This window comes from Orcinus orca, chromosome 6, assembly GCF_937001465.1.
Source record: "Orcinus orca chromosome 6, mOrcOrc1.1, whole genome shotgun sequence".
In the NCBI taxonomy this organism is placed as follows: domain Eukaryota; kingdom Metazoa; phylum Chordata; class Mammalia; order Artiodactyla; family Delphinidae; genus Orcinus; species Orcinus orca.
Genome location: NC_064564.1, coordinates 118,366,803 through 118,394,569, shown reverse-complemented (window position 1 = coordinate 118,394,569; position 27,767 = coordinate 118,366,803). Strand labels below are relative to the sequence as shown.

General features: G+C 56.1%; 2 protein-coding genes across 5 annotated transcripts in view; one reads left to right on the top strand and one right to left on the bottom strand.

The window, feature by feature from the left end:
- Positions 1-26: 26 nt before the first annotated feature.
- Positions 27-27,767, bottom strand: part of BRD3 (bromodomain containing 3) — a 47,489-nt gene continuing 19,748 nt past the window's right edge. For 2 of the 4 annotated variants that reach the window (XM_049711453.1, XM_033415255.2), the window contains exons 7-12: positions 25,660-25,788; positions 23,418-23,609; positions 22,055-22,278; positions 18,839-19,131; positions 17,593-17,721; positions 27-1,232 (exon numbers count right to left, since the gene is read on the bottom strand). In XM_049711453.1, coding sequence (XP_049567410.1) covers positions 976-1,232; positions 17,593-17,721; positions 18,839-19,131; positions 22,055-22,278; positions 23,418-23,609; positions 25,660-25,788 — 1,224 coding nt within the window. In that variant the 3' untranslated portion in view covers positions 27-975. Of the gene's footprint in view, positions 1,233-10,824; positions 12,275-15,621; positions 15,842-17,592; positions 17,722-18,838; positions 19,132-22,054; positions 22,279-23,417; positions 23,610-25,659; positions 25,789-27,767 lie in introns of those variants that run through there. The other 2 variants (XM_049711455.1, XM_049711454.1) reach the window with 2 other exon arrangements.
- Positions 8,309-10,845, top strand: BRD3OS (BRD3 opposite strand). The gene is made up of 3 exons (XM_033415257.2): positions 8,309-8,377; positions 8,677-8,721; positions 9,060-10,845. Exon 3 carries the CDS (start codon positions 9,668-9,670, stop codon positions 9,920-9,922), a length of 255 nt encoding a protein of 84 aa, XP_033271148.1. The 5' UTR covers positions 8,309-8,377; positions 8,677-8,721; positions 9,060-9,667; the 3' UTR covers positions 9,923-10,845.

Here is a 27,767-nt window from a genome sequence, read left to right as displayed (position 1 = left end):
AAAATAAATAAATTTTATTTAAAAAAAAGTCCCTTTGGAAGTTGATAGAGCACTGACACATTATTCTGAAAACTGATAGGTAAAGAGAAAGAATGAAGCATTTATTCTGCCTTTCCTGTATGAACTGTATTTCAGGGTAAACCAAGAGTTGATGAGGCAGCCCCAGCCCTGATTCTTCGCCCCGGCAGCAGCAATTTTGCAGGGCTAGCCTCCGGCCTCGGGACAGCACCACCAGACCCTCCTCACCCATCTGCGTCCGGGTCTGGGCCCAGGAGGCCGCTCCTCCAGAACCAGCACCGCCCCCTCCACAGAGCTCCCCCGGGCTACCTCTGAGCTCTGTTCCCTCAGTCCTTAGCCAGGGGCAGGATGGGGGGAGGGTCGCTTCCAGCAGTTGCTGCCTTCCCCATGCTTAGAGTTCAATGCGTTCAGTGATCTGGTTGACGGCTTTACACTGTCAACGCTTCTTTATGCTTTTAATTTTATTTATGTATTTATTTTATTTTTTGCCTGCGCCGCGTGGCTAGTGAGATCTTAGTTTCCCAACCAGGGACTGAACCCGCGCCCTCGGCAGTGAAAGTGTGGAGTCCTAACCACTGCACCGCCAGGGAAGTCCCCAGCAATTGTTTATTTTAAAGTTTCTTTATTCAAAGAACTGGCATGGTTTCTGTTTCCTTGTGGGACCTTGACGGATACCTGAATTGGTACCAGGCAGGGTCTCAGGAAGCCGACTTTCAAATGTGGAGTTTGGGGAATGGGTTGGTCACGGGCTTGAGCTTGGACAGGGCAACGAGCTCCTCACGATTGAGAAGTGGGATTCTGGTGACCCCAGGCCAGCCGTGGCATTGCCATTAAGCAAACTACTCCCTGCGGTGCTGCTGGTGGACAGAGAAGGTGTCTCAGGGGCACCGATACCCTTGACCGTATGACAGCAGTGGTGGCCCCAGGACTGTGGTGTGGGATGGCTGTTTCTGAGCCCTAGGAGAGTTTCACAAAGAAAGGAAATCTCAGGACTTTGAAGCCTCGGCTCAGGTCATGGTCAAGAAAACCATGGAGTCTCCACAACAGTCCTAAAGGAATTTCTTTCTTGCAGCCACCAGGCCAGTATCGCTGAATACCAGACACCAAACTGCATTCGGTGGGTTGCAGAATGACAACACGTGTTGAGTCCCCAGCCTCGCCGGGTCTGTCTTGTGAGCGTGTGACATTGGCTGGGAAGGCGTGGGACCCTGAAACTTGGAAAGGGACATCTGGTTAGACTCAGAGGAAACTGAGAAGCTCCAATGCCCCCGCCACTCTGAGCCTGTCTTGCCAGGGGACATGACTCGAAAGCACTGTAATAACCTCACCTGGGGAAACTGTCTTAGAAGGAAATGATGTTTCTCCTCAAAACCCACCCCGGACACCCTTGTTGCACTAGACCCCTAGCTAGGTTCAGATCTCAGCATGCTCCAGGGTCAAGTACAAAGACTGATCCAAGAGGAAACAGCTTCTACACTAAAAGAACGGAAAGATTTCTCACATAGAGATTGGCAGAAACCAGAACAATCTATGTGGGGATGGATTCCGAGAGCGTTAGACCAAGGAGACAGAACATAACCCTGGATCAGGCCATGTGTACTCATAAGCGCGTCCTTATCGGCGATTCTGGATTTAATTGTGTGGCTCTTGCAGCTTGAAGTGAAACGGACAGAAATTGGACCGTGGACTGTGTTTAATGAGATTGAAATGCCGGAACTTCACTGGTGTGAAACAGAAGGAATCAGAAGGCTTGGGGACAGAGGAATGCCACCTGCCCACCTCCCCTCCCCCACCGACTATATCTCCCCAGAGGTCCCAGGGAACACTCCCTCTGCTAAGGCACTGAGGACTGCATTGGTGAGGGGCAGCTGAGCTAGCCATGTCCTACAGCCATGTCCTACAGTCCTACACGTTCCCACCATGTGATGGTGGGAATCCCTGGGCTCCCTGATTTCAGAGATCCTGGGGTCCCAGAGTGGCAGAGACTAAGTGGCAGCATTAATTCCCAAAGCCAAGGTGAGCCCAGTTCCTGAACAGGACAGCAGGGGCTAATGTAATCAGTAAGCTCTACCAGTATAATTGAGGGTCATGTCCCTAGGAACGAAGTTGCCCACTACAATGTTGCTTGATCCCTAGAGCGGGAAAAACGCCAGGTCTGGTGACCCAGAACCTGACTTCAGTTGCCAAAATGGAGACTGATGGCCTCTTCCCAGTTTCAAGACTCGACACCGGTTTGCCGATCCACAGCTCATGACTGACGAGGAGGCCAGGTCCCTGGAGGGAGGACCCTGCAGCACAGACAGAAGAACGTGCTGTAGATCTTTCTCTGGACCTTCTGCAAAGGCAGCTGTGGCCCAGCTGACATGCCCCAAGGAGAAGGAAATACCAGGTCTTCGGGGGATTACTAGAGGCGGGCTGTGGATTAACACCAACTCCTGGGACATCTCTACGGCTGAAGAACAAACCTAGTGGCTTAACAACGGTTATTTATCGTGATGTCTCATGGTTTGGGGGTTGGCTGGCTTGGCTTGGTGGTTCTGGCTCGAGGCCTCTTAGGTGTCACAGGGCCTGGGGCTGGCTGGAGTCACATGGAAGGCTGGCGGTCAGTTAGGACCTCAAGCTGTTGGCTAGAACACCCATGGGAGGTCTCTCCGTGTGGCTTGGGCTTCCACACAGCCTGGCAGCTGACTTCTATGAGCAACTCTTCCAACACAGAGAGCCGGGGTTGGGGGTGGGGGGCGGGGAAGCTGTACCACCATCTGTGGACCCAGCCTCAGGAGTCAGGCACCGTCACTTCTGCCACGTACTGTTCATCATGAAGGAGTCACCGAGGCCAGCCAAGAGTCACGCGGGAAGGATTAGGCTCCATTTTTGAAGAGAGGGGTATCAAGGAATGTGTGGACATGTTTAAGCCTATTACAGTCCATCCTCTGGCCATGAACTGTTTGTAATTCTTGAACATGAAGAATAAACTCACCCCTCCCAAGACTTTGCCCCAAAGCCTCATCAATTATGGCCTCATGCTCTTGGCATCTAAATCAGATCCAGGTGCAGATGAGGCTGCACAGGTGCATCTCCGCAGGTACAGCTCATCGTGCAGAGTCCATCTAAAGCCTTACGGACTAAGAGGCCAGGGATCCGTCCCTTCCTACACACCCAATGTGCAAAGGCAGCGTGGGCATAAGTAACCACCCTAGATGCTCCCTCAGAAAGAGGGAAGCCGGCGCTGGGGGTGGGGACACAAACCACAGCCCCAAGTCCATAACCTTTCTAAATTTCTGGGCATTTAAAAATTTTTTATTTATTTGTTTGTTTGTTTATTTTTGGGTGTATTGGGTCTTCGTTGCTGCGCGTGGGCTTTTCTCTAGTTGCGGTGAGCAGGGGCTACTCTTCTTTGCACCGTGCGGGCTTCTCATTGCAGTGGCTTCTCTTGTTGCGGAGCACGGGCTCTAGGCGCATGGGCTTCAGTAGTTGTGGCGTGTGGGCTCAGTAGTTGTGGCTCGAGGGCTCTAGAGCACAGGCTCAGTAGTTGTGGCGCACGGGCTTAGTTGCTCCGCGGCATGTGGGATCTTCCCGGACCAGGGCTCAAACCCGTGTCCTCTGCATTGGCAGGCGGACTCTTAACCACTGCGCCACCAGGGAAGCCCCTGGGCATTTTACCACTTCCCTGAGGCTCAAGGGATGATTCCTCGCAGGTCTTGGCTCCAGCCTCTGAGTTATTCCTTTTCTCCCATGACTGTAGCTGTGTCTGTCGCTGAACATCTCCTGTTTGAGGCTTGTGTTTGTTGTCGAGGGTGACTCCTGCCTAGGAGCTTGGGAGTCAAGACTTCTTGTTTTGTACTTTCTCCGCCCGCACAGACCAAGCTGGCAGGGCTGACAGCTAGGGTGATGCTCTTAAAATCTTCGTGGGAAATCAGGGTAGGATAAATGAAAACACCACAAAGTTTGCTGTTTGTACCAAAAATCAGTCTTAAAAGAAAAGAAAAAGTGTTCCTGGGTTCCTGCAAGCCTTTGGTTAATTTCCCAAGTTGCAGAAAAGTTTATTGTGACAATTTTTGCCTATTTTTTCCTTTCCTTTGTGAAGGGGCAGAATCTGGATTTCCTATTCCACCATTTTTGCTGACGTCTTGAGAAAGTTATGACTCTTCTTTTAAAAGCAGCTTATTGTGATAGAGCTCACGTACTATGCAATTCACCCACTGAAGGTGTACAATTCAGAGTTTTTTAGTATGGTCAGATGATCGTGCGACCATCACCCAATCTAATTTTGGAACATTTTAGCCTCTTTAAAAGCAACCCCAGGGACTTCCCTGCTGGCACAGTGCCTAAGAATCTGCCTGCCAATGCAGGGGACACGGGTTCGATCCCTGGTCCGGGAAGATCCCACATTCTGCAGAGCAACGAAGCCCTTGTGCCACAACTACTGAGCCTGCACTCTAGAGCTCATGCGCCACAACTACTGAAGCCTGAGCGCCTAGAGTCCGTGCTCTGCAAAGAGAGAAGCCACCTCATCGAGAAGCCCATGCACCGCAATGCAGACCCAACACAGCCAAAAATAAAAATGGGAATGGCAAAAAAAAAAAAGCAACCCCATACCTAGCGGCTGTTACCCTCCATTCTCTCCCAATCTCTCATCCAGCCGTAGGCAACCACTAACCTACTTTCTGTCTCTACAGGTCTCCCCGTCCCGGACATTTTCTATCAGTGAAGTCATACAATGGTCTTTGGTAACTGGTTCCTTTCACCTTGCATAATGTTTGCAAGATTCATCCATATTGAAACATGTATCAGTATTTCATTTTCTTTTAAATTACTGGATCGCCTTCCATCGCATAGATCTACCGTGATTCTCAAGCAGTTGCTACTGGTTTGGCTGGATGGTTAAGGGCTTGGAAAGAAAAGGATTGGGAGCTGGGTGACAGCGAGCTCTGGGGAAGAGGTACCGGATGGACTTCTTAGAAAGGACGCAGACTGTGACAACATCTGTATCCCAGGTGGACAGATGTCTCCGAGGCCCGTCCAATGCAGAGGAGACTCTCAGTATCAGCTGGAAACAAGGACCATTCTGTGGAGGCCTTCAGCCCCTTCATCGAGCCGGTGCATTGCTTATGTGATGCACCTGTGTGCAAAGTGATCTTGGAGGGAGCGACGGAGGCGCTACGTGGATGACAATGCAAGCTCCACCACCGAAGCCGCCCTGCCCACCACCACTGCAAGCCAACGCTGAGCCCCCAGTATGGCATCATTACCCGGGGATCCAGCCAGCCAAGTGGTGGCACATTTATTACATGGACTCATCCATCATGGAGGGGACAATGCAGTCTTGCTGGAATAGACACGGATTCTGGACTTGCTTTTCCTGCCAGCACCCCCATCCACAGACTGAGGGAGGGACTCGCTGACCATCACACCATTCCCACAGCAGTATTCTGCGCAGGGACCTCGTTGCTGAAAAAAAGGAGGGAAACTATAGGCCCTTGCTCATGGAAGCCACTGGCTTTATATGCGCCCATCACCCAGAGCGCCCCCCTAGCAGAGAGCAGAGTGGCCTCCTGAGGACGCAGGTGAAGCACCCATTGGGAACTTCACCGTGAATGCTTTGAGCCATAGAAAAATATACGGTGCTGTCTTCCCCAAAGCCAGACCACAGGCGCCTGGGAACCAAAGTGTGGAGGTGGGAGAGGCCTTCCAATGATGCCTCATGTCAGTGTTAATTCTGCCCCACGTCTTTGAGCTTCTGATGACTTGCAAGGCTTGGTTCTAGAGAGAGGAATGGGCTCACCAGGGAGCACATCAGTGGCTTCTTTGATTTGGAAGATGAGACTGCCACTTGGAAATCAGGGGCTCCTGATACCACTGAATCAAAACACTGAGAAGTGGGTCACCTTACCAACTGGGGTGATGGAGAAAGTGAGTTGTTGCTTCACGTTGAGGTTGAGGGCAGGAAGAACTATGTTTAGAACCCAGGGGATTCTTCCTGGTACATTTTAGTATTTCTACCACCAAGAGCAAAATTCATGGAAAGCTGCAGCCACCAAAGACGATGGATGGATGGACGGATGGATGGATGGAAGGGCGGACAGACAGACAGATGGATGTATGGTTAGATAGATAGATGGATGGATGGATTGACTGATAGATAGATAGATAGATAGATGGTTAGACAGATGGATGGATGGATAGATGGATTGGATAGATAGATAGATAGCAGGATAATTGAGGGTTTGTGCCCTTCAGGAATGAAGGTATAAGTCACCCCACTAGCTAAAGAAACCTCGACCAGCTGAGATCTTGCTGAGGGCAAAGGAAAACCCATCTGACTGTTACAGAAACAAGGACGGTAACAACTCTCCGTATTTCCCCCTGCCTGTTAAGTACGTATGTATTTGTATCTAGCTCTTCTTTTTTTTTTTGCGGTACGCGGGCCTCTCACTGTTGTGGCCTCTCCCATTGCGGAGCACAGGCTCCGGACGCGCAGGCTCAGCGGCCATGGCTCGCGGGCCCAGCCGCTCCGCGGCATGTGGGATCTTCCCAGACCGGGGCACGAACCCGTGTCCCCTGCATCGGCAGGCGGACTCTCAACCACTGCGCCACCAGGGAAGCCCTCTAGCTCTTCTTTTATTTCCTCACTTCCCTTATGACTTTCAGTACAGTTTTGTTGGAAGTTAACTTTGCAATTTAGTTTCAGGTAAAAGAATATTCAGACAGAAGGAGACTGATAGGAAAAGTAATTAACCTAACCCGGAAAAGGAGCCCTCGATTGGTGGGACTTTGTATTTCCTCTATTTGGGACCCCCCCCCCCCGGTCCTCGGGGTCTGGGTCCCTGCCCTACTGGGACCCTATTCTTGGTGCAGAGACACCAGCTCCAGCTGCCAGCACCCCCTCGTCAAAAGTCTGAGTTTCAGCTCTTTGGTGTCCCTCCTCTGAGTTTCTAAATGTTCACAATTCCACCCTTTTCTCGTTGGTCCTTTTGCTTCCTGTGGTTACCACCTTTGAGATATTTTAGAGGTCTTTATTTTAACCTGAAAGTTACCTAGTTAACAACTTTGTACCTAATGAACAATCCCTTCTATTAATCTCTCTCTGGTCAAACCATTGGTGAGATTTCTGTCTTCCAGCTGGACCCTGACTAAGTCCCTCATCAACTATACATATTGCCAGTTTCTTCTCACCTCTGTGACTTTCCTTTTCACTCATTTTAAAAATAAGCTTTTACATTTTAATTTAGGACAGTTTTAGATTTACAGAAAAATTGCAAAGACAATCCTGAGAGTTTCCATATAGCCCACAAACACACCATACACGTGTATATTTTCTTGTATATGCATTTAAGACAATAAACTTCCCTCCAGGCATGATTTTGAACTGCATCTCACAAGTTTTGATATATTGTATTTTTATCATCATTCAATTAAAATAGTTTAAAATTTGTACTGTGAATTTCTCTTTGACCCATGAGGAATATAGAATTTTTTTTTTTTTGGTATCCCTGGGTGGGCTCGAGAATATATTTTAAAGTAATCATATATAGGAGTTTTCTTCTAGTATCTTTTTATTGTTGTTTTATAGACTATGTTTCCTGTGACCCTTTTCGCCTAGGATTTAAGTGCTTTGAAATGTATCGAAACTGATTCATGGACTGGCATGTGGTCAATTTTTGGAGATGTTCTGTGTCCTTGTAGAGAATGTGCATTCTACAGTGGTGGGTTCAGTGTGCTTGAATGCCTCTTATGTCGACTTCCTGAATTAGCGTTAGGAGAAACCGTAAAAATGAAAGTTCAGTAAGGAAAGGGACAGATACCAAACGAGAGTATTATTGCAAAAGGATTTGGAGGTGGGTGCGGAAGGAAACAGACCTAATTTTCAAGGCAGAATGGGGACCTGGCCCAGCTGGGTGACATGGGTTAGTGGGATACGTGGTTTTGAGAGAGTACGTACGCCCAGGACAACATGAAATTACTAAAAACGCTATAGATTATTAGGGGTAAGAATGCTAATAGCAGTAGCAACTGCAGTGGCAGAAGTGGCAACAGCAGACGCAAACAGCAACACAAAGCTACGACCTACACCATGCTACGACCTACAATAATGGTCACATGGCTCCCGCAGCTGCCCCACCCCCAGCGGGAGACCCCGCCCCCCGACCCCGCCCCGCGGAGCCATCGATGGCTCCGGCTCGTGGCGCCCGCCTGCCGGCCTCGGCGCTCGGCTCGGCATGCCTGCGGCGCTGCCATAGCGACGCGGACACGCAGCCAACTGGCGCCGCCCCGCCCGAGGCGCCCGGCCCCGCGACCCGCTCGCCGCCGAGGCCCCACGGCGCGGGCGGCCGGGGCGGCGACGACGGGGGTCGCGGGTCAGGTGACGGGGGCGGGCGGTAGGGGGACGCTGGGCGCGGGCCGGGCCAGGCGGGACCCGGGATGCCGGGGAGGCAATGGGGACGCGCCCTGGGCGCGTCCTGGGTGTGGGCCGGGCCGGGCGTTGGGGGCTCAGCGGCAGCCGGCAGTGATGACTGGGCAGGGCGATGGGGGCGCGGGCCACACAGAAGGAAAAGCGAACTTGCATGGCTGGGAAAGCATGGGCAGGGGCGGCGTGGGGCGGGGGTGTTGTGGATGCTCCCGTTCGGTTTTCACCTGACGTCATTTTTCTCTCTGGTCCAGGGGCCTCCCTGATGCTTGGAGCAGAAAGGCGGCGCTGGTGGCTGGGTGAGTACCAGCGTCCCCAGCATGGGCAGGTCACTTCTGTGCCCCGTCAAGTTCTTAGGACTTATTTCGCAGATCTAGACACTAACGCTCCAACAAGTGGCTTCCCCAGGATCGTCCCCTTAGTTAATAAGAGAACTAGGGTGAGGCACAGGTCTACCTCTTAAACCCAGGCTCACCGCGTCACCAGAGAGCAACTGAAATCCTGGAATGTGTCGATCGGTAGCTTGGTTTAACGCTCTGATGCCAAGAGTTAAGGAGGATTCTGTGCCACATAACCTGCCATTTCTGCTGGGGCCCTTTTCTCCCCAACACCTGACAGCATGTTCATTTCTTTGTAGCGTCACCTTGGAGAGGAGCTGGAGACTAGCCAGATAAAGAGCACTGAACAAATGCTGGTTCCAAATCCCTGGCAGGGACCGGAACGCCTCTGCTGTGCTGAAAGCCGACCCGAGCACAGATCGTGAGCGCGCAGTTACAGGAGCTGCTGTCAGTTTCTGTCTAGTTGTACAATGTCCTTTCATTCGGGACACCAGGTACACCTTTGCAAATTTAGTGGTCCACGTCGTGGTGTCAGAATCGCTGCAGACACAAGTCCCCCCTGCGGTGGGCGCCTCGTCCCTTGTCAACTGCACGCCTAATACAGTGCACACAGCCGTCACCAGGAAACGCTGCGGCCAGGGCACTGCTGACCTGCTTGCCGACTCACGTATGGTTCTTAAGTGTCTTTTCAGAATGCTCGGAGGCGCCTCTCAAGTTTCCTCGCAGAGAACCCTCACAAGGGTGTTGCCTGTAAATGGCCTGAATGTCTCATTTGTACCAGTAGGTTAAAGAAGGAATCCTCAAAACCCAGCAGCTGAAATACCGCTTCATTAGTGCATTTAGCGCAAAGCACGGGCTCAGAGGCCTCCTGCGCAGGAGCCCAGGAGAGGGGAGGTTCCGGCCAGTGATGAGCGGCCGCGTCCCGCTGGCAGAGAAAGCCCTGTCCGAAGGCTACGCCCGGCTCCGGTACCGGGACACCTCCCTGCTCATCTGGCAACAGCAGCAGCAGAAGTTGGCATCTGTGCCGCCCGGGACGTACCTAAGCAGGAGCCGAAGCACGTGGTACTCACAGTACGGAAATGAGGCCATCCTCGTCCGGGACAAAAACAAGCTGGACGTCTCCCGGGACACGGGGCAATCCAAGTTTTGCTCTGTTATGTAATTCTGGTGTGAAAGCCTGAGCCCAGGCACCCAGCCGCCTTGCTGATCCCTAGTCCTTACTGGGAGATCCTGAACAGTGAACGTGAAGGTTGAGCTGTGGTAGAAGAAGCCCAAAATCCCAGAGATGGCGCCCCGGCCCATTCGCAGTCGGGCTGATGGGTGGACTGGGCTCCTGGACTCCATTCTGATCCTGCAGGCGCTGTAGGCACAGGCCAGGTCCGGGGCCCGGCCAGATGCTGTTTTGGTCATGCTTCCGAATAAGTCAAGCGGGAGGGACACCCCGGTTACAGACCACCTCTTCACATTCTTACAGGCTGTCCTTTAGGTTTCCCTTCTGCCTGGTAAAGAGTGGGTCAGATCTAGAAAAAGGTGAAGGAATTGGCATCATGTCGGGTCGCAGATCCACGTGCGGGACCACGATGTGCGGGACCAAGACGGATTCACCCTAAATGGTCATCGGCAGCAGCATTTCAGCAGGGACTTTGTGGCACTTGAGTTTTGAGTCTAGTAACCAAAATGATCACTGCGTGTGAGGCACTGTGATGGCTCCTACACTAGCTTCCTGATGCTGGAGGTTTGTGGGGCAAAGGCATCCCCAAAACATTAAGGAAACCCCCAAATTATCAAGTTACACAAAAGTTGCTGACAGTGATTTCATATTTAATCACAGGGCTGAAATAGGCAGGTCCTCAGCGGACAGTAGTTCAGCCTCGACTCCGAGGCTGCACCTCCCGGCCACCTGCAGTGTTTGATGTGCGTGGGCCGTGGCCACACACAAGCAGCCTCGGCCCACCTGTGTGGGCAGCTTATGAGTCATTTTTAAAGGATCTGCTGTAAGTAAGGTCTGTGTGGCGAGGCAAACGTGGACGTGTCTTTCGTCAAAGCTGAGTTTTCTTTTCTAAATAAATCTCCTTTAGGAGCCGCCTTCCTTCCTCACTCCTTATTTTGATCTGTTTGCTCCTAATATCCTAACTTGGCTTTCAGGTTTTTTTTTTTTTTTTAACAACAGTAGCATCTAACGATTGCTAAAAACCCCAGTGCAGAAATGCACGAAGCGCCCTCCCGAGAGGCAGCGGCTGTCAGCAGCTCGGCGCGCGCGTGTGCCGAGGTTCCGGAGGCGGCGTCCCGCACCACGCAACACCCGGTTCTGTGACGTTTTGCATGGCTGTACAGACGGGGCGATTACATCACGCTTCCAACGGCCTGCTGGCAGCGCTCCCGTGAGCCCGCAGGTGGGCAGAGACCTTCTGGCTGTCCATGCACACGGCGCGTCCTGGGCTTCCCCTTGCGTGGCTCCTCTTGCAGGCGTGCAAGCTGCTTAGCAGACAGCAACCAGAAGGGGGCTGCTGGGTCGGACTGCTCTCCCCCGACGTCACGTGTCCAGCCAGAGGCCTGGTCCTTGCACAGGGAGCCTCGGCTGGCTCACTGCCTCAGGTGGGGAGGCTGGAAGGCAGATTTCCTTAAGCACCTCCCTGAGGCGAAGAGGGAAGCCTGTCTCGTCGACACAGTCAGGAAGGACTCTGCAGTAGAGGCTCGCCCGCCCATCCAGGCGCCCTGACACTGGAATTCCCCAGTAGACAGGCCTTGTCGGCATCTCTGCGCTCCTTCGACTTCAGTTCAGTTTGGGAAGGCGGCAAACTTCTGACTTAGCTGGAGTGCCTCTGTGCTGCACGCTCGCTGCCCCTCAGACTAACCTAGAAACGGGCCGTGGTTGGCTCAGCCGCAAGCAGAGGCGGTGGCCGGGAAAGCAAGCACGGGCCATGGCCGCCGTCTGCACCGGTCGGGTGTGCAGGTGACCAACGTGCCCTGGGCCGCTCGCACACAGCTGGCGCTAAGCTGCTTAGCGAGCGGGGAGGCCACATCTGCCCTGGGGACGCCTGGGCGGCTGGCCCTCCCGGCTGGGGCTGGGGATGCCGCGGCGGACGTGCTCAGTCCCCGTCCTTGGGGAGCTCAGTCTGGGTGACGGGGGGCAAGGGAATACAGGGGAGGGGGGCCTCGGGCCTGGACTCGGGCAGAGCCTTCTCCCGGGACGTCACTGCAAGGCTCGGCTCCAACAGCTGTGACTGTTTGGAAAACGGCGTCAGGACTTGGCATTTGTCTCGATACCTCCTTCATTCCTCGCTGCCGCCTCCACTGTGGACGAAACCTCAGCGCGCACGACGTCTCGACGTGGTTTCCTGGAAACGTCCGTTGGGCCAGCGGACGAGCGTTTGATGCCTCTGGTCCCGGAAAGCACCTCAGTGCAGACTGAGGGCACAGCGGGGACAGAGGATGGATGACCGAGCAGGCGGGAACCGAGGCGACCGAACCTGTGGGTCATGGAGGGGGGCGGCCCATCCACAGAGCTGCTGACCTGAAAAGGTGACAAAAGACGCTCCCTAAGTCCCGGAGCCACCCCACCCAGGCTGTGGACCAGAGCCACTGAGCTCTTTAAGACCCTCTGGGATGCTTTGGGTATTCCTGCCGGGAGCTACGGGATGTCAAAACGAGGGACTCCCCCCGTCGTCACACGCCAGCAAGGGGAGAGCCGGGAGCCCAGAAAGCACAGGATAAGGCACCTCTTTTTATTTTTTTCTTTTATTATGAAAACAAAACAAATGCCCCAGGAGAAGGGTCCATGATTACCAGAAACATCAAAGAGTACTTTCTACCACTTTTATTCTGTTGTGTTGAGGCCAGCATTGCAATAAACAAGCTAAAACTACTTACACTGGACTCATTTTCAGTAACTGACATTTACAGGAATATACTAGAAACGGCACTAAAAAGTTTAAGAAAAGTTACGGTAAACTTGCATGCACATCATACAGAAAAGTAACATTTTAAATATAAAAGAAAAACCTCCTGGAAGTGTTATGCCAGTATTAGGGAACAGCGCTACACCAGGTGTAACAAATCTTTTATCGTGGGCGGTGTTCCCCCCCCCCAAACTGTCAAAGATGTGAATGTTGCAAAAGAACAAAACCCAAAAAACAAACAGAAGAAAAACGTATCTTAACAGTTTGTAAGCAAGATGAGTGAGCAAGCATCTCTGGAATTCAGCTAACAGCCCAAGCCGCCCCCTCGACCCCCAGGGATCACGAGGACTGTTTCACAGCCATTTCCGTGCCCTGCACGAGGCCTACCCACCGGACACAGGCCCTAAGCCTCGACAGGCTGCCCTCCAGTTCTCGGCACTGGAACTCCGCTTGCCCAACGCAGAGAAATGGAAATGGCGAACACCCACAGGCTGACCTCGGGGGAGGGGCGGTGAGGGGGTGGAGAGGGTCCCCCCAAAACTCTGAAATCAGTTTTGAAGTCTGGACAGAAAGCCTTAAAAAAGCCAATGAACTACAACCGCTCAGCACGGACTAAGCCCTCCGGCAGCGTCAAAGCCAGCAGATCTTTCAGAGGAAAGGAGCACAGGTGGCTTGAGACTCCACATCGCTCCCAACACGGAACCAGCAGGTAAGGAAATGCTCCCGCTGTGCTCAGCTCTAGGGCCCGATGGCCCCCGCTGAGTGGCTGGCGCAGGTGACCCTCCCCGCTCGCTCGCGGCTGGAGGGGCGCCCCACGGGAGCCCCCAGCACCTCCAGGCCCCCCAGCTGGGGTCTGTTTGTTACTCAGATGCGTGCCTGCTGCATTCTGCCCGTGAGATCCTGCTTCAGGACCTTCCATCCTGTCGTAATTCCTTCAAGCCACAGGTGGTTTACTCCATTAAAGATCTGCTTAGAAAACACCTTTGAAAAATGGCAAGTCTAAAATTCATTTATATTTTTATTACAAATAAAACGTAATGAAAAAACTTGAACAGACTGGCTCAAAACTCACCCAAAGGTCAGAATCGCCAGCAGTCAGAAAAATGGCAATCCACCACCCATCGCCTCGTCAGAGTCTATACCCATCAGAGGTGTCCTCTAGCCATAAGCGCTAGTGGCATCCAAGTCGACTTTAGGATTTTTAGAAACCACCGCCCGTTAGGATACCAACGACTAGTCTCCCGATCCATCCAGAAGTGCTGGCAGAAAGAACTCGCCACCAGACAAGAGGCCAGGCCACCCGCGGCTCCACCCCCAGCACCCCCCTCAGTAAAGTCTCACGGGGAGAGAGACTATCGCGGCCACGTCTGTGCTAACTGGAAAATGCGTGAGCAGGGAGCCCCGTGCCGCCACTGCTGGCGGCTGGCTGGAAGACCGCGTGGGGCAGCGGGGGCCACGCCCCTCTCCTGGAGGTGGGGGGGTGAGGGGTGCCCCATCCGGGGGCCCTTGCATTCCTGGCCAAAGCCACAATGGTCAGAGCGTAGGCAGGCAGTGTGGACGGGGCATCCCTGCACTCAAAGGCCGTATGGCAGCCTCTGGAGAAAACAAAACCAAAACATAACCTTCTGTTAAACTCTGTATATTATTATTATTTTTTTTTACAATAGAAAGTTAAAAATCAAGACTTAGATTTACTATACATTTTTCTTCTCTCAGATTACAAAGTTTATATTATATAACTGGGGTTCCCTAAATTGAAGTCTTTTAAAACAGTCCTAAGAGAGACCAGAAGTGAATACAAAAGAACTAAACAAACGAAATAAAAAATCAGAATGTGCTGCAGCTGGAAGTCGTCTACACCTGTAAGTCTCCAAATTTCATACACACACGAAAAAGAACAAGAACAAAACCCCCAGCAGCCCCGAGAGGAGAGCAAGCGCACACAGACGTGATTGAGCACCGGCACGGGGACAGCAGGCTGTAGCACCTGGAGGTGAGAGGCCCGCTGGCCAGCAGGGTCTGGGGCTCCCCTTCAAACCATTTAAAAGGCCTGCGTCTCTGCCACTTTTTTTTTTTTTAATGTGTTTCTTTTGCAGTTTTGTTTTTCTTTCCTTTTTTTTTTTAAAAAAATGACCAATGATCTTAATAAATAAAGTATTCATATATACATGAAACTGGGACAATGGTTCCAGAGTGCGTGGCAGCGGCTGGGCTGGGGACACACGTGGGGGCTGGCCTTTTGTAGAAAACTGCTGAACCTTACAAAAAAGTCTCCTCCTGTATTTTTTTTTTTTTAATCTTTTCTTCTTTTTTTTTTTCTTTTTTTTTTTTAAGTTGAGGTAAAAGTTTCAGTGTTTGGGAACCCGCGCGTCGCACACGCAGCCACCGTGTTCCCTCCCGGGAGCTCCCAACGTCACAGAGATCAGAAAAACTCGGCTCCCTTCCACGCCCACCCTCGCCGGTCCACCACCCGCGGGAGCTCTGGCTGCAGTGACGATGACCCCTCCCCGCTTGGGCCCAGCCCTGGCCCTCACGGCAGGGGCAGGCATGGCTGTCCTCAGCCCCTGCAGAAAGAGGTGACCCCTCGGACGTGCGGGTCAGAGCCCAGGCCCCCAAAGACAAAGACAAACGCCTGTTCGCAAAGCTGGCAGCTTTCACATACGGTACCATTTCCGAGACATCTCCTTTGGAGAAATTCTCGCTGGAGCTACAGACCGGGTCGGGCGTTAAGAAAAGGGATTTTGCATGAACCTCCGGATCACACCTTACGTGTTTTTCTACGGTCATCAGGTTAGCGTTTGAAGTTGTCATCTCCAAGAGACTGAATTCAGTTACGAAGGAAAGGCGTTATGCAGATTCACAGCTTCTCATAAAGTCTAATGGACACACACGGAAAGATCTTTGACCTATTAAAGCCAAAACTGGAAGATACCATAACACTGAATTAAAAAGAGAACCTGCACACCATGGAACGAAAATAGTATATTAACCATAGAAGGGAACACTGCAGAGTTTCGGCGTGGGCGACGTCCACTGGTTTTGTTCCGTCCCGTGAGAGCCCAGAGTTTATTCCGAGTCGCTGCTGTCGGAGCTGGATCCGCTGGAGCTGCTGCTCCCGGACTCAGACGAGCTGCTGCTGCTGAGCCGGGAGGGCCCTCCCGAGGGCGCGGAGCCTGACTTCTCTGGGGGAGACGCGCGGGTGAGGGGTGCGCCCCCCACGCGCCGGCCGCCCCTCCCTCCTCGTGAGCCCGTCCGTGCCTCCCCCGCCCCCCCCCACATGCCCCGACCCACCCGGATCCTGACCCGGTCACGTGATAAACGTTAAGCGATTTTGTTGAAATGCAGCCACGCGTTAACAAGGTTGTGATGGTGTAAGAAATGCGTCTGGTGCTCGTACCCTGTTCCCAGCACAGAGCTCCTAAATCCCCTGCAATCTCCCTAGTGGCAGGAACATCTTTTACTGCTAAGGAGCCCCTTTAGCTCCCACTTGAGTTTACGCTCACGAGTGACTCGGGGCGGGGGCCCCCCCAGGGCCACGCAGCCCAGGGCGGCTCACCAGGAAGACCATGTGACCGGGGCGGGGACTTTCAGCTCCCCCCCCCTCGCCCCCATGGCCAAGGAGGGGCGGGGACCGGAGACTGTGCTCCAGAGAGAACCCCCGGTTCAGGGGGCCTCCAGCTGCTGGGAGGGTGGTGGCTGGACAGGCCTGGAGACCCCACGCCCCCACACCCTGCCCTGTGCCGCTCGTCCACCTGGCTGTCCCTGAGTTGTGTCCTTTATAACAAACCACAAGGGGTTTCACTCATAATTCCTGAGTTCTGTGAGCCGTCCTAGCCAATTTTCAAACCTGAGGAGGGGGTTGTGGGAATCCCCGATTTACAGCCCGTCAGTCAAAGGCACGGGAAGCTTGGGACGTGCACCTGGCGTCTTAGAGGCGGGGCGCTGAGCCCTTAACCGAGCAGACAGCGTCAGCACGGAGCTCAACTGCTGGACACCCTGCTCGTGTGGGAGCTGGAGAACTGGCGTGAGAAAAACTCACACGTTTGGTGTCGGAAGTGTGAGCAGAAACGGCTCAGAGGTCAACACATCTAAATACACTTAGAGGCTGGGAGAAAAGGCAATCTACTACGAGAAACTGATGAGACGTGCGGGGACGTGGCCGGCCACATGAAGGTTCCACAGTCACACGCGCTGAGCAGTAACCACGCCCTCCCCAGGGCTAACGCAAGGGGGGCCTCTCAGCCACCAGTGGGAGCGAGCAGGGCTCCGAGCCCCAGCTTGGCACTGGGCAAGGGGGCCAGGCAAGGCTGTGGCACCTGGCCACTGCATGACCAAGACTGGACCTAGAATCTGACCGCCACCTGGGCCCCACTGTCCCTGGGGCCAGGACAAAGGTATTTGCCTTTTCTTACAGGCTCCGGGGAAAGGAGGCAAGGAATCAAATCACCTGCTCGCCTAAAATAAGACCCCGAGTCCACAGAGCTGAGGGCCTGGGGCTGGAAGTCAGACCCTCCCCCTCCACCTGTGATACTGGCTAACTGGCTGGGAACTAGTGTTCCTGTCTGAGAGCAGCCAGAAAGCCCACTGCTGGGGGCCAGGACCCACTGAAGCTGCAGGGTAGGACCTCAGTCCCTCCCAAGTCATGGGGTCCAGCCCCCCAAGACCACAGCTGCGCCCTTCCAAAGGGCCGTCTCCCAGGGGCTCTGCAAAGCGGCGCTTTCACACACGCCTGTCATGTGCTCAGCCTCCCTGCAGGGCCGGGCTCTGGTCCCAGTTTGCAGATAAGGAAATCAGGGTTTCGGGGGGTCAACAGCCTCCTCCAGGGAAACGCAGCTCGTTACGAGGTGGAGCCACAGGCGCAGACCCAGGTCAGCTGCCCGCTCCCTCCCACTGCCCTCTGCCCCCGGCGGAGCAGCGCGAGGGCCATGGGTACCTCTCTTGGCAGGCTTCTTGCTGTTGCCCAGCTGCCCGCTGACATCCTGCAGCCGCCTCTCGAGCTCCTTCTTCTTCTCCTGAGCCAACTCCTCCTTCGACTTGGCCGCCTGCTTCTTCCCGCTCGTGGCTGCGGAAGAGCACGGGAGCTGAGGCCACAGGCGGGGAAGGGCGGGCGGCCCCAGGGGCAGCCCACACGTACGGAGGCCCCGCCACACGCGAGGCTCTGCAACTGCCACACAACTCCTGAGCTGGGACAGACCACCCCCACTGCAGACAGCTGCACCGACGGCGGCGCCCCCGGGGGAGGGGCAGGACTGCGGCTTGAGGCCCTGACCCCCCAACTCATGGTTTTCCTTCGCCACGCCACGGCCGAGGCTCTCCCTCAGCCTCAGTGAGGCCCAGACTCCGCCCTGGAGCCAACTCCACCTCCTGGCGTGCCTGCGCGAGCACCTCTGAGTCCACAGGCGACTTACCGAGGGGCAAACGTGCCGTGACTGCAGGGGTCACGCCATGCTCCATCCAGGAGAAGGCAGCTTCCCCCCTCAGAGCGAGGGAGGACCACGCAGCCCGAGGGGGCCACACACAGCAGCAGGTGCACCCTGGGTGCTGTTCCTCAGGGCCGGGCGGTTGCCCTGTTCTCCTGCCACCGTGGGGCGGCCTGGGGTCTCCTGCCCTTCCTCTCACTCCCCAGGACCCAACAACCCAGGCAGCGACTCGTTCCCGTCCAGTGACGTCATCGACTTCCAGGGTGAGCCTGAGCCAGTACAATCGTCCGTCCTGGGAGGCCTCTGGACCTCCACCCCAGGCAAAGGGAACTGGTCTGCCCAGGCAGGGAACCATCCACAGGTCGCCTGCAGCCCAGGCCCCAAACGGAGCCTCAAGAAGGCTTGTGGTGAGGGCCTTAGCCAGCATTTGAACAAATGGGGCTGGGGACCGACCCAGGGGTCCTGCCTGCTCTGGGGAAGGATGAGGCACACAAGTGCTGCCCACCTGCCCGGGAGCAGGGGAAGAAGGGCTCCGGCTGGGGTGGGGCCGCAGCTGGTCTCAGCTAAGCCCCGCCCCCAGCTGAGCAGACGGAAGCTGTGTCCCTGCATCCTCAGGGCACAAGGCAGAAGAGGGGCGAGGAGCCTGGCAGCCTGCGACCCACTCCCACTCCCACCCCCGGGGCTGCCTGGCTGTCTGCTCCGGGACCGAAGGGGTGATGGGCAGGGGCGGCAGCAAGGCACCCCGTCCCGACGACTTACAGAATGGCTTCCTTTGCTTTTTCTGTAAACAAGACTTGACGTATCTCTCTAGCTCCCGCAAAGTGGTGGGTTTTAGCGTCTCAAAGTCAATCTCTATCTCGTCGGGGTTGGAGTCCCTGAGCGAGGGCTCCCGCGACTGGATGATGTGCACCACGCGGCCCAGCTTCTCCCCCGGCAGCCGGTTGATGTCCAGGCTGAGCTGGCGCTTCTCATCGTAGCTCATGGGCAGCCCCTCCTCCTCCTCCTCCGAGTCATAGGAGGCCGACGCCTGCTTGCCGCCCTTCTTCGGCTGTCTGAGGCAGAAGGCAAGGAGCATCATGGCGTGGAGCCCCCCGTCCCCATCCCTGGAGCCCCCTACCCCGCCCAGCCCCTGCCCCACAACCCCAAGTTCCCCCCACCGCCCCCCCCAGACCCTGACCAAGGGGTCTGGGGGGGGCGACCCCGCTGGCCCTCTTCCTCTCCAGGACCAGGCTCTCTTACCAAGGAGCAGCCCAACCCCCAGACAGAGAAGCCGGGCGACTGCCTGGAGACGCACATACATCTCCAGGGATATGGAAGACCCTGCTCCAGAGGTCAGAGCAGAGGCTGCTACCGGCCTAGGGAGGCCTTGGCCAGGAAACAACCGTGGTGGTCAGCTCCCCTCAATGCCCCACAGGCATCTCAAGCACGACAGGTCAAACTCATCTCCATATTCAAATAACCCAGAAGAAGGCAGGAAGGGGGACAGAGGAATAAACAGCAGGGACAGACAGAAAATAATGGAATGGTAGGTGGAAACCAAATTGCATCCACAATTACATTAAATATAAATGGTCTAAACACACCAATTAAAAGAAAGGGGTGCTCAGATTGGGTAAGAAACAAGACCCAATTTATATGCTGTCTAATCTACACAACCCCCCTTGAAATATAACGACAGAGGTAGGTTAAAAGTAAAAAGATGGGGGGAAAATATTCCGTGTAAATACTAATCAAAAGAAAACCGCAATGGCTGTAACAATTTCAGACAAAGTAGACTTCAAAAAAAGGAATGCTACCAGGAAAAAGAGGGACACTGTATAATGATAAAAGAGTCAACTGACCATCACAGTCCTACACGTGTGTGCATCTAAAACCAAGCTTCAAAATATATAAACAAAAGCTCATGGAACTGAAAGGAAATAGGAAAACCTGCAACTTCACTTGCAGAATTCAACGATTCTCTCTCGGTAATTAATAGAACAAATCAGCAGAACAGAGACGATCCCAACACCACCATCAACCAAATTAACTTATTAATTGACATGTTTTTGTCTGTTTGGGGTTTAAAAATTTTTTTTTTTATATACATGTATCTATTCTTTTTCAAATTATTTTCCTATTTAGATGATTACAGAATACTAAGCAGAGTTCCCCGTGCTCTACTGGAGATCCTTGTTGGTTATCTGTTTTAAATGTAGCAGTGTGTCCGTGTCAACCCCAAACTCCCACTATCCCTCCCCTCCCCCCCCGTCCCCCTTGGTACCATAACTTTGCTCTCTCAGTCTGTGAGTCTGTTTCTGTTTTGTAAATAAGTTCATTTGTATCTTTTTTTTTTTAGATTTTTTTTTTAATCTTCTAACTGACATTTATACAACACTCCACCCAGCAGGAGGAGGACACACGTTCTTTCCAAGCGTACATGGCACACTCACCAAGACACACCGTATTCTGGGCCATAAAATCCTAACAAACTTTAAAATGTTGAAAACATATAAAGTGTGTTCTCTGACCCTAGAAATCAGTAACTGAAAAATATCTGGAAAAATCTCCAAATATCTGTAAACCAAACAACACACTTCTAAATAATCCATGGTCAAAAAGGACGCCTGAAGGGAATTAAAAATTATTTTGAACTTAAATGAAATCACAGTATATCAAATTTGTGGGGAACGTTCAAAGGGACTGAATTCGTGGTTAACAACCTTCCAACAGTGAAACTCCAGGCCCAGATGGTTTCACTGGTGAATTCTATCACACATTTAAGAATTAATAGACCAAGGCTATAAATCTACCCCAGAAAACAGAAGACAAGGGAACACTTCCCAACTCCTTTTTGAGGCCAGCATTGTACAGACACCAAAACCAGAGACAGAACAGGGAACCTGATTTCTGCCTCCCCCTGCAAAAGGGGGGAGCAAACCCCTGACCGTTCTCGCTGCCCCTCTCGATGGTGCCGCTGCCCGCCCAGCTACCAAAGCCCAAGTCCCCAGCTCTGCATACCCCTCCTCCTACGTCCAGGGACCAAGGCCTGTCCACTCTGCCTCACAGACAGTTCTCAAAGCAACACACCTCCACCCCCATGGCCACACCGGCCTCTCCTGCCTGCGTGACCACGGCAACTCCAGAGGGCATCCTTCCTCCCATTCTTGCCTCTCGCTAATCCATCCTCCACACTGGCCAGGATCTGACCACTTTCACTGGAGAACGAACTGCAAACACCTCAACCGAGCCGGCCAGTCTCGGCAGCCTCAACCCTCCCCTCTTCCCAACCTGGCTTCTGTTCTTCAGCAGTGCCCACCCTTATCCTCATTCCCACGAGGAACACATTCCACTGGCCTCTACAGCTCTGTGCCCGCTGTTCCTGATTCTTGGAACCCCATCCGGACCCTCTGTGCAGCCGTCGCCCCTCCTCCAGGACGCCCTCCTCCCACCCCGCCGGGAGAGGCGCCCGGCCCGGCGTGCCTTCCCACCACCCTCACCTCCCCATGTCGTCCCTGCTCATCTGCGGCAGGCGGTCCTCGGGGAAGCGCGTGGCCACGGCAGGGGCTGAGTGAAGGCCGTGGGGACCAGGGAGCTCTGTGCCAAGGCGCACCTCCACCCCCGACCCTCCGCCAACCAGGCCACACGGGGATGGGGTGCCAAGGGCCCAGGACACGGCGCCAAGACCCCCCAAAGCAAACTCCCGGGCCCAGACCAGGAAAATGTCCCCGAAGCCTCTAGATGCTGAGGTCTCCCATGCCTGTGACTGAGGCCGGCCCCATGGGGAGCTGAGCACCGCCCTCCGGAGGCCACGCTGTCGAGGCAGAGATCTCGTTTGGTCCTCCCAGTCTTCCCACGAGGTGGGCACGACGAGGGCCACCAACCCCTGCCCCCATCTCCCCGTAACAGCCCAGGGTCCAGGTCACCAGGACAGAGCCCCGAATCCAGCATCCTCCCGCCACACGCGTGTCCAGGACACGGGGCGCCGGCGCCCACCTGCCAGCCACAGTCGCGCTGTTGGCCTTCTTGGCGGGAGCCTTCTTCTGCTGGGCCTGCTTGGCGGGTGGGGCCGCCTTGGCCTTCTTGTCCTCCTCGGACTTGGCCTTGTGCCTCTCCTTGTCCTTGTCCTTCTTCTTCTTTTCCTTCTTCTCCTTCTTCCTCTTTGGCTTGTTCACTGGGGCCTGAGACAGGGCGGCCAGCTGCTCGTGCACAGCCTTCAGCTGGAAGAGACAGGCAGCTGAGCGGGGCTCCCCAGGGCTGGCCCAAGGGGGCCACGGGCGGGGGGCTGGGGTGCCCAGGAGCTGCCGCCACCGTGCGGGGAGGGGAGCTGGGGAGCCAGACAGGTCCCGGAGGGCGGCAGAGCCCGTCTGGCCCTCCCCACCCCTGCGACGGCGGGCGAGCCGCTGGGCCTCGGTCTCCCCGCCCGAAGTGCAGGGCAGGTGGCACCCGAAGGGCTCGATAAATGGTGCCTCCTGGTTTTCCTGCTAGTTTCTGTTTTCCAGATGAGGGAGACTCTCTAGGGCGAGGTTTAAACGCCTGCACAGAGGAGACTTTCCACTCGTGGGCAGCTGCTGGGATGTGACACGGCAGTTCTGCAGGGTCAAAACGGTCCAGTGCCGGCAGGGGACACTCATCTCGTCCGGCAAGTGGCTGCCAGTGTGCTACGTGCTCTACACGCTTCTCACCTCAGCAGACTCCAAGGGGAGTCTCACGCCGGACGGGCGAGGAAACGGAGCCCCCAGCCTCTAGCAGGTGGACGGGCCAAGACGGCACCAGGCTCGCACACGCCAGCCACGTCACGTGGCGTGGGAGGGACCCCGGCCCGACAGCTACACCTCAGGGCCATGCTCCCTGCACCATCATCCCTGACAAGGCTCAGCTCAGACGCCCAGCCCCACCGGGGTGCCGGCAGGGTCACTGTTACCCCACTGTCTCCTCCCTGCTGGAGGCCCCCCACCCCCCAGGAATCCAGCACCTCTTGGTCCCATTTTGCACGTGAGGCGCGCGAAGCGGTGGGGAGGGCCGACTCACAGGTGGTCAGAGGCCGAGGCAGGACCACCTCGCTCTGGCAGAGCTGCGGAGCCCGTGCCCGCCCCTAGCCAGACAGGCTCGTGGAGCCCCACGGCTGCGGCTTCCGCAGGTGCCTCCCAGACCCTTCTGGAGCGGAAGGAGGCTCCAGGGCTCCAGGGACGTCCCGACCCGGTCGGGCCTGCAGGCACTGCCGAGGGGGCCCTCGGAACCGACACCTTCACCGGGTGCCCTGCCAGCGACCCCGCCGTGGAGGACGGCTGTGGCTTGGGGTGGGGGTGGGGGGTGACCAGGGCAAACGTCGGATCAAGGCCCGGCCGCGGCCACTCACCTGCTCCTGCAGCTCCGCCAGCCGCGTGGCCCGCTCCTCCTCCGAGTCCGAGCTGCCTGAGTCCGTGGAGCTCTCCTCGCTGCTGCGGCTGCTCTCCACGCCCTTGCTGACCACAGGGGCCGCGGGCACGGGCAGCGTGGGCGCCTCCACCGGCTCGTCCGGCATCTTGGCAAACCGCATCTCAAACACGTCCTGCGGGACAGCAGGGGCCGCCTGGGTCCTGGACGCCCGTGGGCAGCCCCCGGGGAGTCGGGGAGACTGGACCCAGCCTGCCCAGGGCGCTGGGCCGCCCCCACGCCGCCCACCCCGGCTTGCTCTCTGCCCCTCCCTCCCCAGGCCCTGAGCGCGGGTCCAGGGCCAGAGGGCGCAGTCAACGGCCACAGACACAGCCTTTTAGGAGCTGGCACACGAGCTCCTTTTATTAGACACCCGACCTCCCATCCACGGCTCGCAAGTCTTTTCAGCATCCCGGTCCAAGGCTGCCACCTACTGACAGACAGTGAGAGGGCCTTCCTTTGAGCTCTGACCCTCTTCCGGGGCCCCCCAGCCACTGCATCTGGGAGCTCGTTTGGCTTCCCCATTTCTCTCCCCTGTGATGTTACTGTAGTATCACATCTCGTTCTGAGTTGGGTCCAAAAGTTGGCTCAAAAGGCAAAAATCTTGTCCTATCCAAACCGCCCGCTCCTACACAGCCTTGGGAGCACGCGCTCAACAAACATCCCCCCGCCCCACCCCCGGCGGCCCAGGTTCATTTCAGACAGGACAAGCGGCCAGGAAGGGAGACTTCTCTCTGCTAGCTCGGACACCTGAAGCCACACACACCTGGTTTACACGCAAAAGGTGCAGCCCCACCGACCAGGCGTCCGGCTCCCGTAAGAACCTACTCTGGGTCCCGGTCCCCCAGAATCTCCTCCTGGGGTAAAGACATCTCAGAGGTACGCTGCTACGCAAGGCCATGCCTGGTCCGCTCTGGGCAAACGGCCCCCCCGGCAGGGGGTGGGGGTGGGTCCACATCAGGCTGCTGCAGCGTCAGGCTCTAACCCCACCCAGCTTGACTTGACACAATCGATAGCCAATTACTAAACAGGCATCGGTGATCAAGATGCCCAACCTCCGTGGCCGCACCGCAGAGACCACCTTTTCCGGAACAGAATCAGAGCCGCTGCCCTCGGCCCGTCTGCTGCCGGCGCCGCCTGGCCTCCTCGTGGAGCTACGCGCAAGGTTCAGCATCAACAGAGCAACGACAGCACGGGGCCTTGCAGAGCCTTTCGGCTTCATGGTCTTGGTATGAAACCGTGGGTCCCGGTGGCTTCCTCTGGGTGTACTGGGACCACCAGGACCGCTCTACCACACTCCCCAGTGGGAGCCAGTGCACAGAGGGGGCAGCCCGCAGCAGCCAGGGCCCACAGGCAGGCGGAAGGTAAGGAAGGTTAGGGCAGGCACCCAGAGGCCCGAAGGAGGCTCCCCGAGGCCCCGTCCGGGGCCGGGGTGACGAAGGATGCTCCCGAGTTACGGTACCGGGTTTTCCAAAGGGTTCTGAGCAAGGGGCTGGGAACGTCTTACAGGACAACATTCTGGGTCCTGTATTTGCAAAAGCAACAGGCTACGTGATGGCAAAGAGAGATAAGAACAGGCTCGGTGTACTGGCCCGTACAGAAACCCGCGGCAGCCCCCAGGCTCTGACAGATCATCACGCACAGGGGTGCGCACACTCGGCCTGTGAGATCCGTGTGCATGTACGCAGAGTCCCACCACTGAAGGCCAGACTGCGCTTCCCTGCAGGCCCACTTCTCCCACGTGCCGTCCGCCTTGTGGTCGGGAAAGCAACAGGCTACACAAACAGCCGTCCCCCGCTACGACGCCCACGGGCCGCACCAGTAGGCTCCTGACGAGGGGCCCCCGGCACGCGGTGAGTGCAGGGCAGCAGGCGTCTGCCTTCTCTCCGTCTCCACCCTGGCTAGAACACCCGCTGGCCCCCACCTGCTTGCCGCTGCCCACCTGAGCCTGCAGCTCCCAGGAGGCAGAAACTGGCCTCTTGGCCACCACGTCCCTGGGGAGCAGGCTCGGGGCCTGGCCGCTGCTCGGGGGAAACGTGCCCGTGGACAAGGTCCCCAGACACCCCGCCCCTCCCCCGGGAGACATGCCCTCCCAGACACCCATGTCTTTCCCGGGTGCCTGCCCTGAGCGGCTGATCCCACCTGTGCCCAGGTGGCCCCTCCCCACACAGAGCACCTGGCGTTACCTGCAGCTTCCTGGCCATGGCCACCACCTCGTGGTCGGGGGGGTTGTACTTGTAACAGTTGGAGAACATCAACCGGATGTCGGCTGCAAAGCCCTGTGCGTCTGGGTACTCACGGCTGTCCATCTTCTTCTGTTAACACACAAGCCACGGGGCGTGAGGGCACCGCTGTGCCTCGGGACCCTCCGCATGTCCACCGCCAGCCCGAGACCTCATCTGGGAGCCCAGGGAGAAGGTGGAAGGGTGGCCCCGAGGGCTTGGAGGGGAGGGCCCAGGACCCCACAGAGAGGCTGACACTCAGGGAGAAAGAAAAAGGTGCTCCCCAAAGTCCCAGCTCCCGCAACCAAAGTCCCCAGCTCTACGTTTTGGCTAACTTTTCACACGCCGACACCCCTGTTGGCAGGAGCTCCGGTGGGGAGCAAGCAACTTCTGGCGAAAAGTCGCTCTCTACCAGTTTAGGGGGCTACTCAGTTCTCAGAATGAGACGTTTAATTTTCTCTCCTGAGAATCCAGGTCCTGTTAGCTAGCCTGCTTCACAGAGCACCAGGTCGTCCCACTGCCCCGTCGGGAGCACGGGATGACTGGCTCTGCAGGTGGGGACAGAAGTGCAGCCAGCCAGGGACCACAATGTGGCAGCTAAGATCGGGGCAGACGGGGCAACGGCTCTCGAGGGAGAGAGCTCCCCACGCCTGATGGGTTCACACAGATATGAGCTCGTCAGTCAGGGACCTCGTGTCGGGGGTATGAGGTGCCCTCTCATCCTGGGGGCCATGCTGTGCTGCAGCAGGACATTGTGGGCTGGAGCCTAACCACCTACCTCGCCGGCACCTAGACTAACAAAGTCCTGGCCTCGATGGAGGGGTTGGTGGTGGTCAGACTCCAGGACCTGCAGCCTCTACAGCCTAGGACACACCGTCCTCCTCTGCCCGCCCCCCCCCGGAGAGCTTCCAACAGCACTGGGGCTGCCTGGCTCCAGCCCTCTGCACAGCCTCCCCAGTCTGGGGTAGCTCAGCCAGGAAGGAGAAATGGGCACCCGAGACCCTCTCAACTTCTGCAAGATTCTCAGACTCCGGCCCTAATTTGACAGCCGGCCACTTTCCCGGTGCATCTGGGAGCCCAAGTACCACTGCCCCACAGTCAAAACCTGCTTGGAAAGAGCCAGCCTGAGCCAGGAACTAATCCAGAAAGATGTAACCAAACCATTAGCTGGAACGATCTCTGGAAAGGGGGGCAACGATACCAGAGGCTAGGTCTTCTCTCCACCCACCTCTGCTTTGCTTGGATTTTTGACCCTCTGTTCCTATCTTACACAAATTGAAAGAAAAAAATCAGTCAAAGAAAAGTAGCTGACACTCCTGGGCTCCCAGGAGGAGCAGGGCCACTGCAGCACTGAGCGAGTCCAAGAAGGCCGGAGCCCTGCCCTCGCGGTTAGGACGAAGATCAGAGAAGGCGAGGAAGCTGCTTGGTCACCCAGCCCAGCCAGGCCCGCCTGACTCGGCCAGCTCCCCGGGAACCACGGCCCTAGATGGCCAGGACTGTCCTGTCCCTTGGCGGGGAGGAAGACTTCCATTAAGGAGAGAGAGTCTGCCCCAGACAGGTATACACGAGGCAGTGTCCAGGTACATGAGGCAGAGTGACTGAGCCCAGCGGCTCAGGGCCCAGACCCCATCGGTGCCAAGAAACCACCTGCCCCTTTTGTGGGGTTACCTTTCCAGGTAACGGTCCAACGGCCAGGGACGTTCCTCAGACCGTCAGAGACCGATCCAGACCGAGGAAGGGCAGCTGTGCTGGGGCCCAAGCCCGACGGGGGCTCAGGAACCCCTCCTGCACGCACTCTGAGAAGACCCCAGGTCTCCTGCCCTCGAGGCTGCCGCTGCCAGCCGGGGAATTTTCTCCATCTCTGCCTGGCCCAGACCTGCTCTTCCCTGCTTGTACACAACTGACCTGACCCGGAGGAAAACCCACAAAAGCCAAGGGGGAAGCCCCCAGTGCAGGAAGACCCTGCTGCGGGAATCGGGAGGCCGGGGCTCCCGGTCTCAGCTCTGCCACCACCCCGTCCAGCGCCCACTTCTGTCCAGGGAGGGGCTGGGCCACGGGAAAGGGCCACCTCG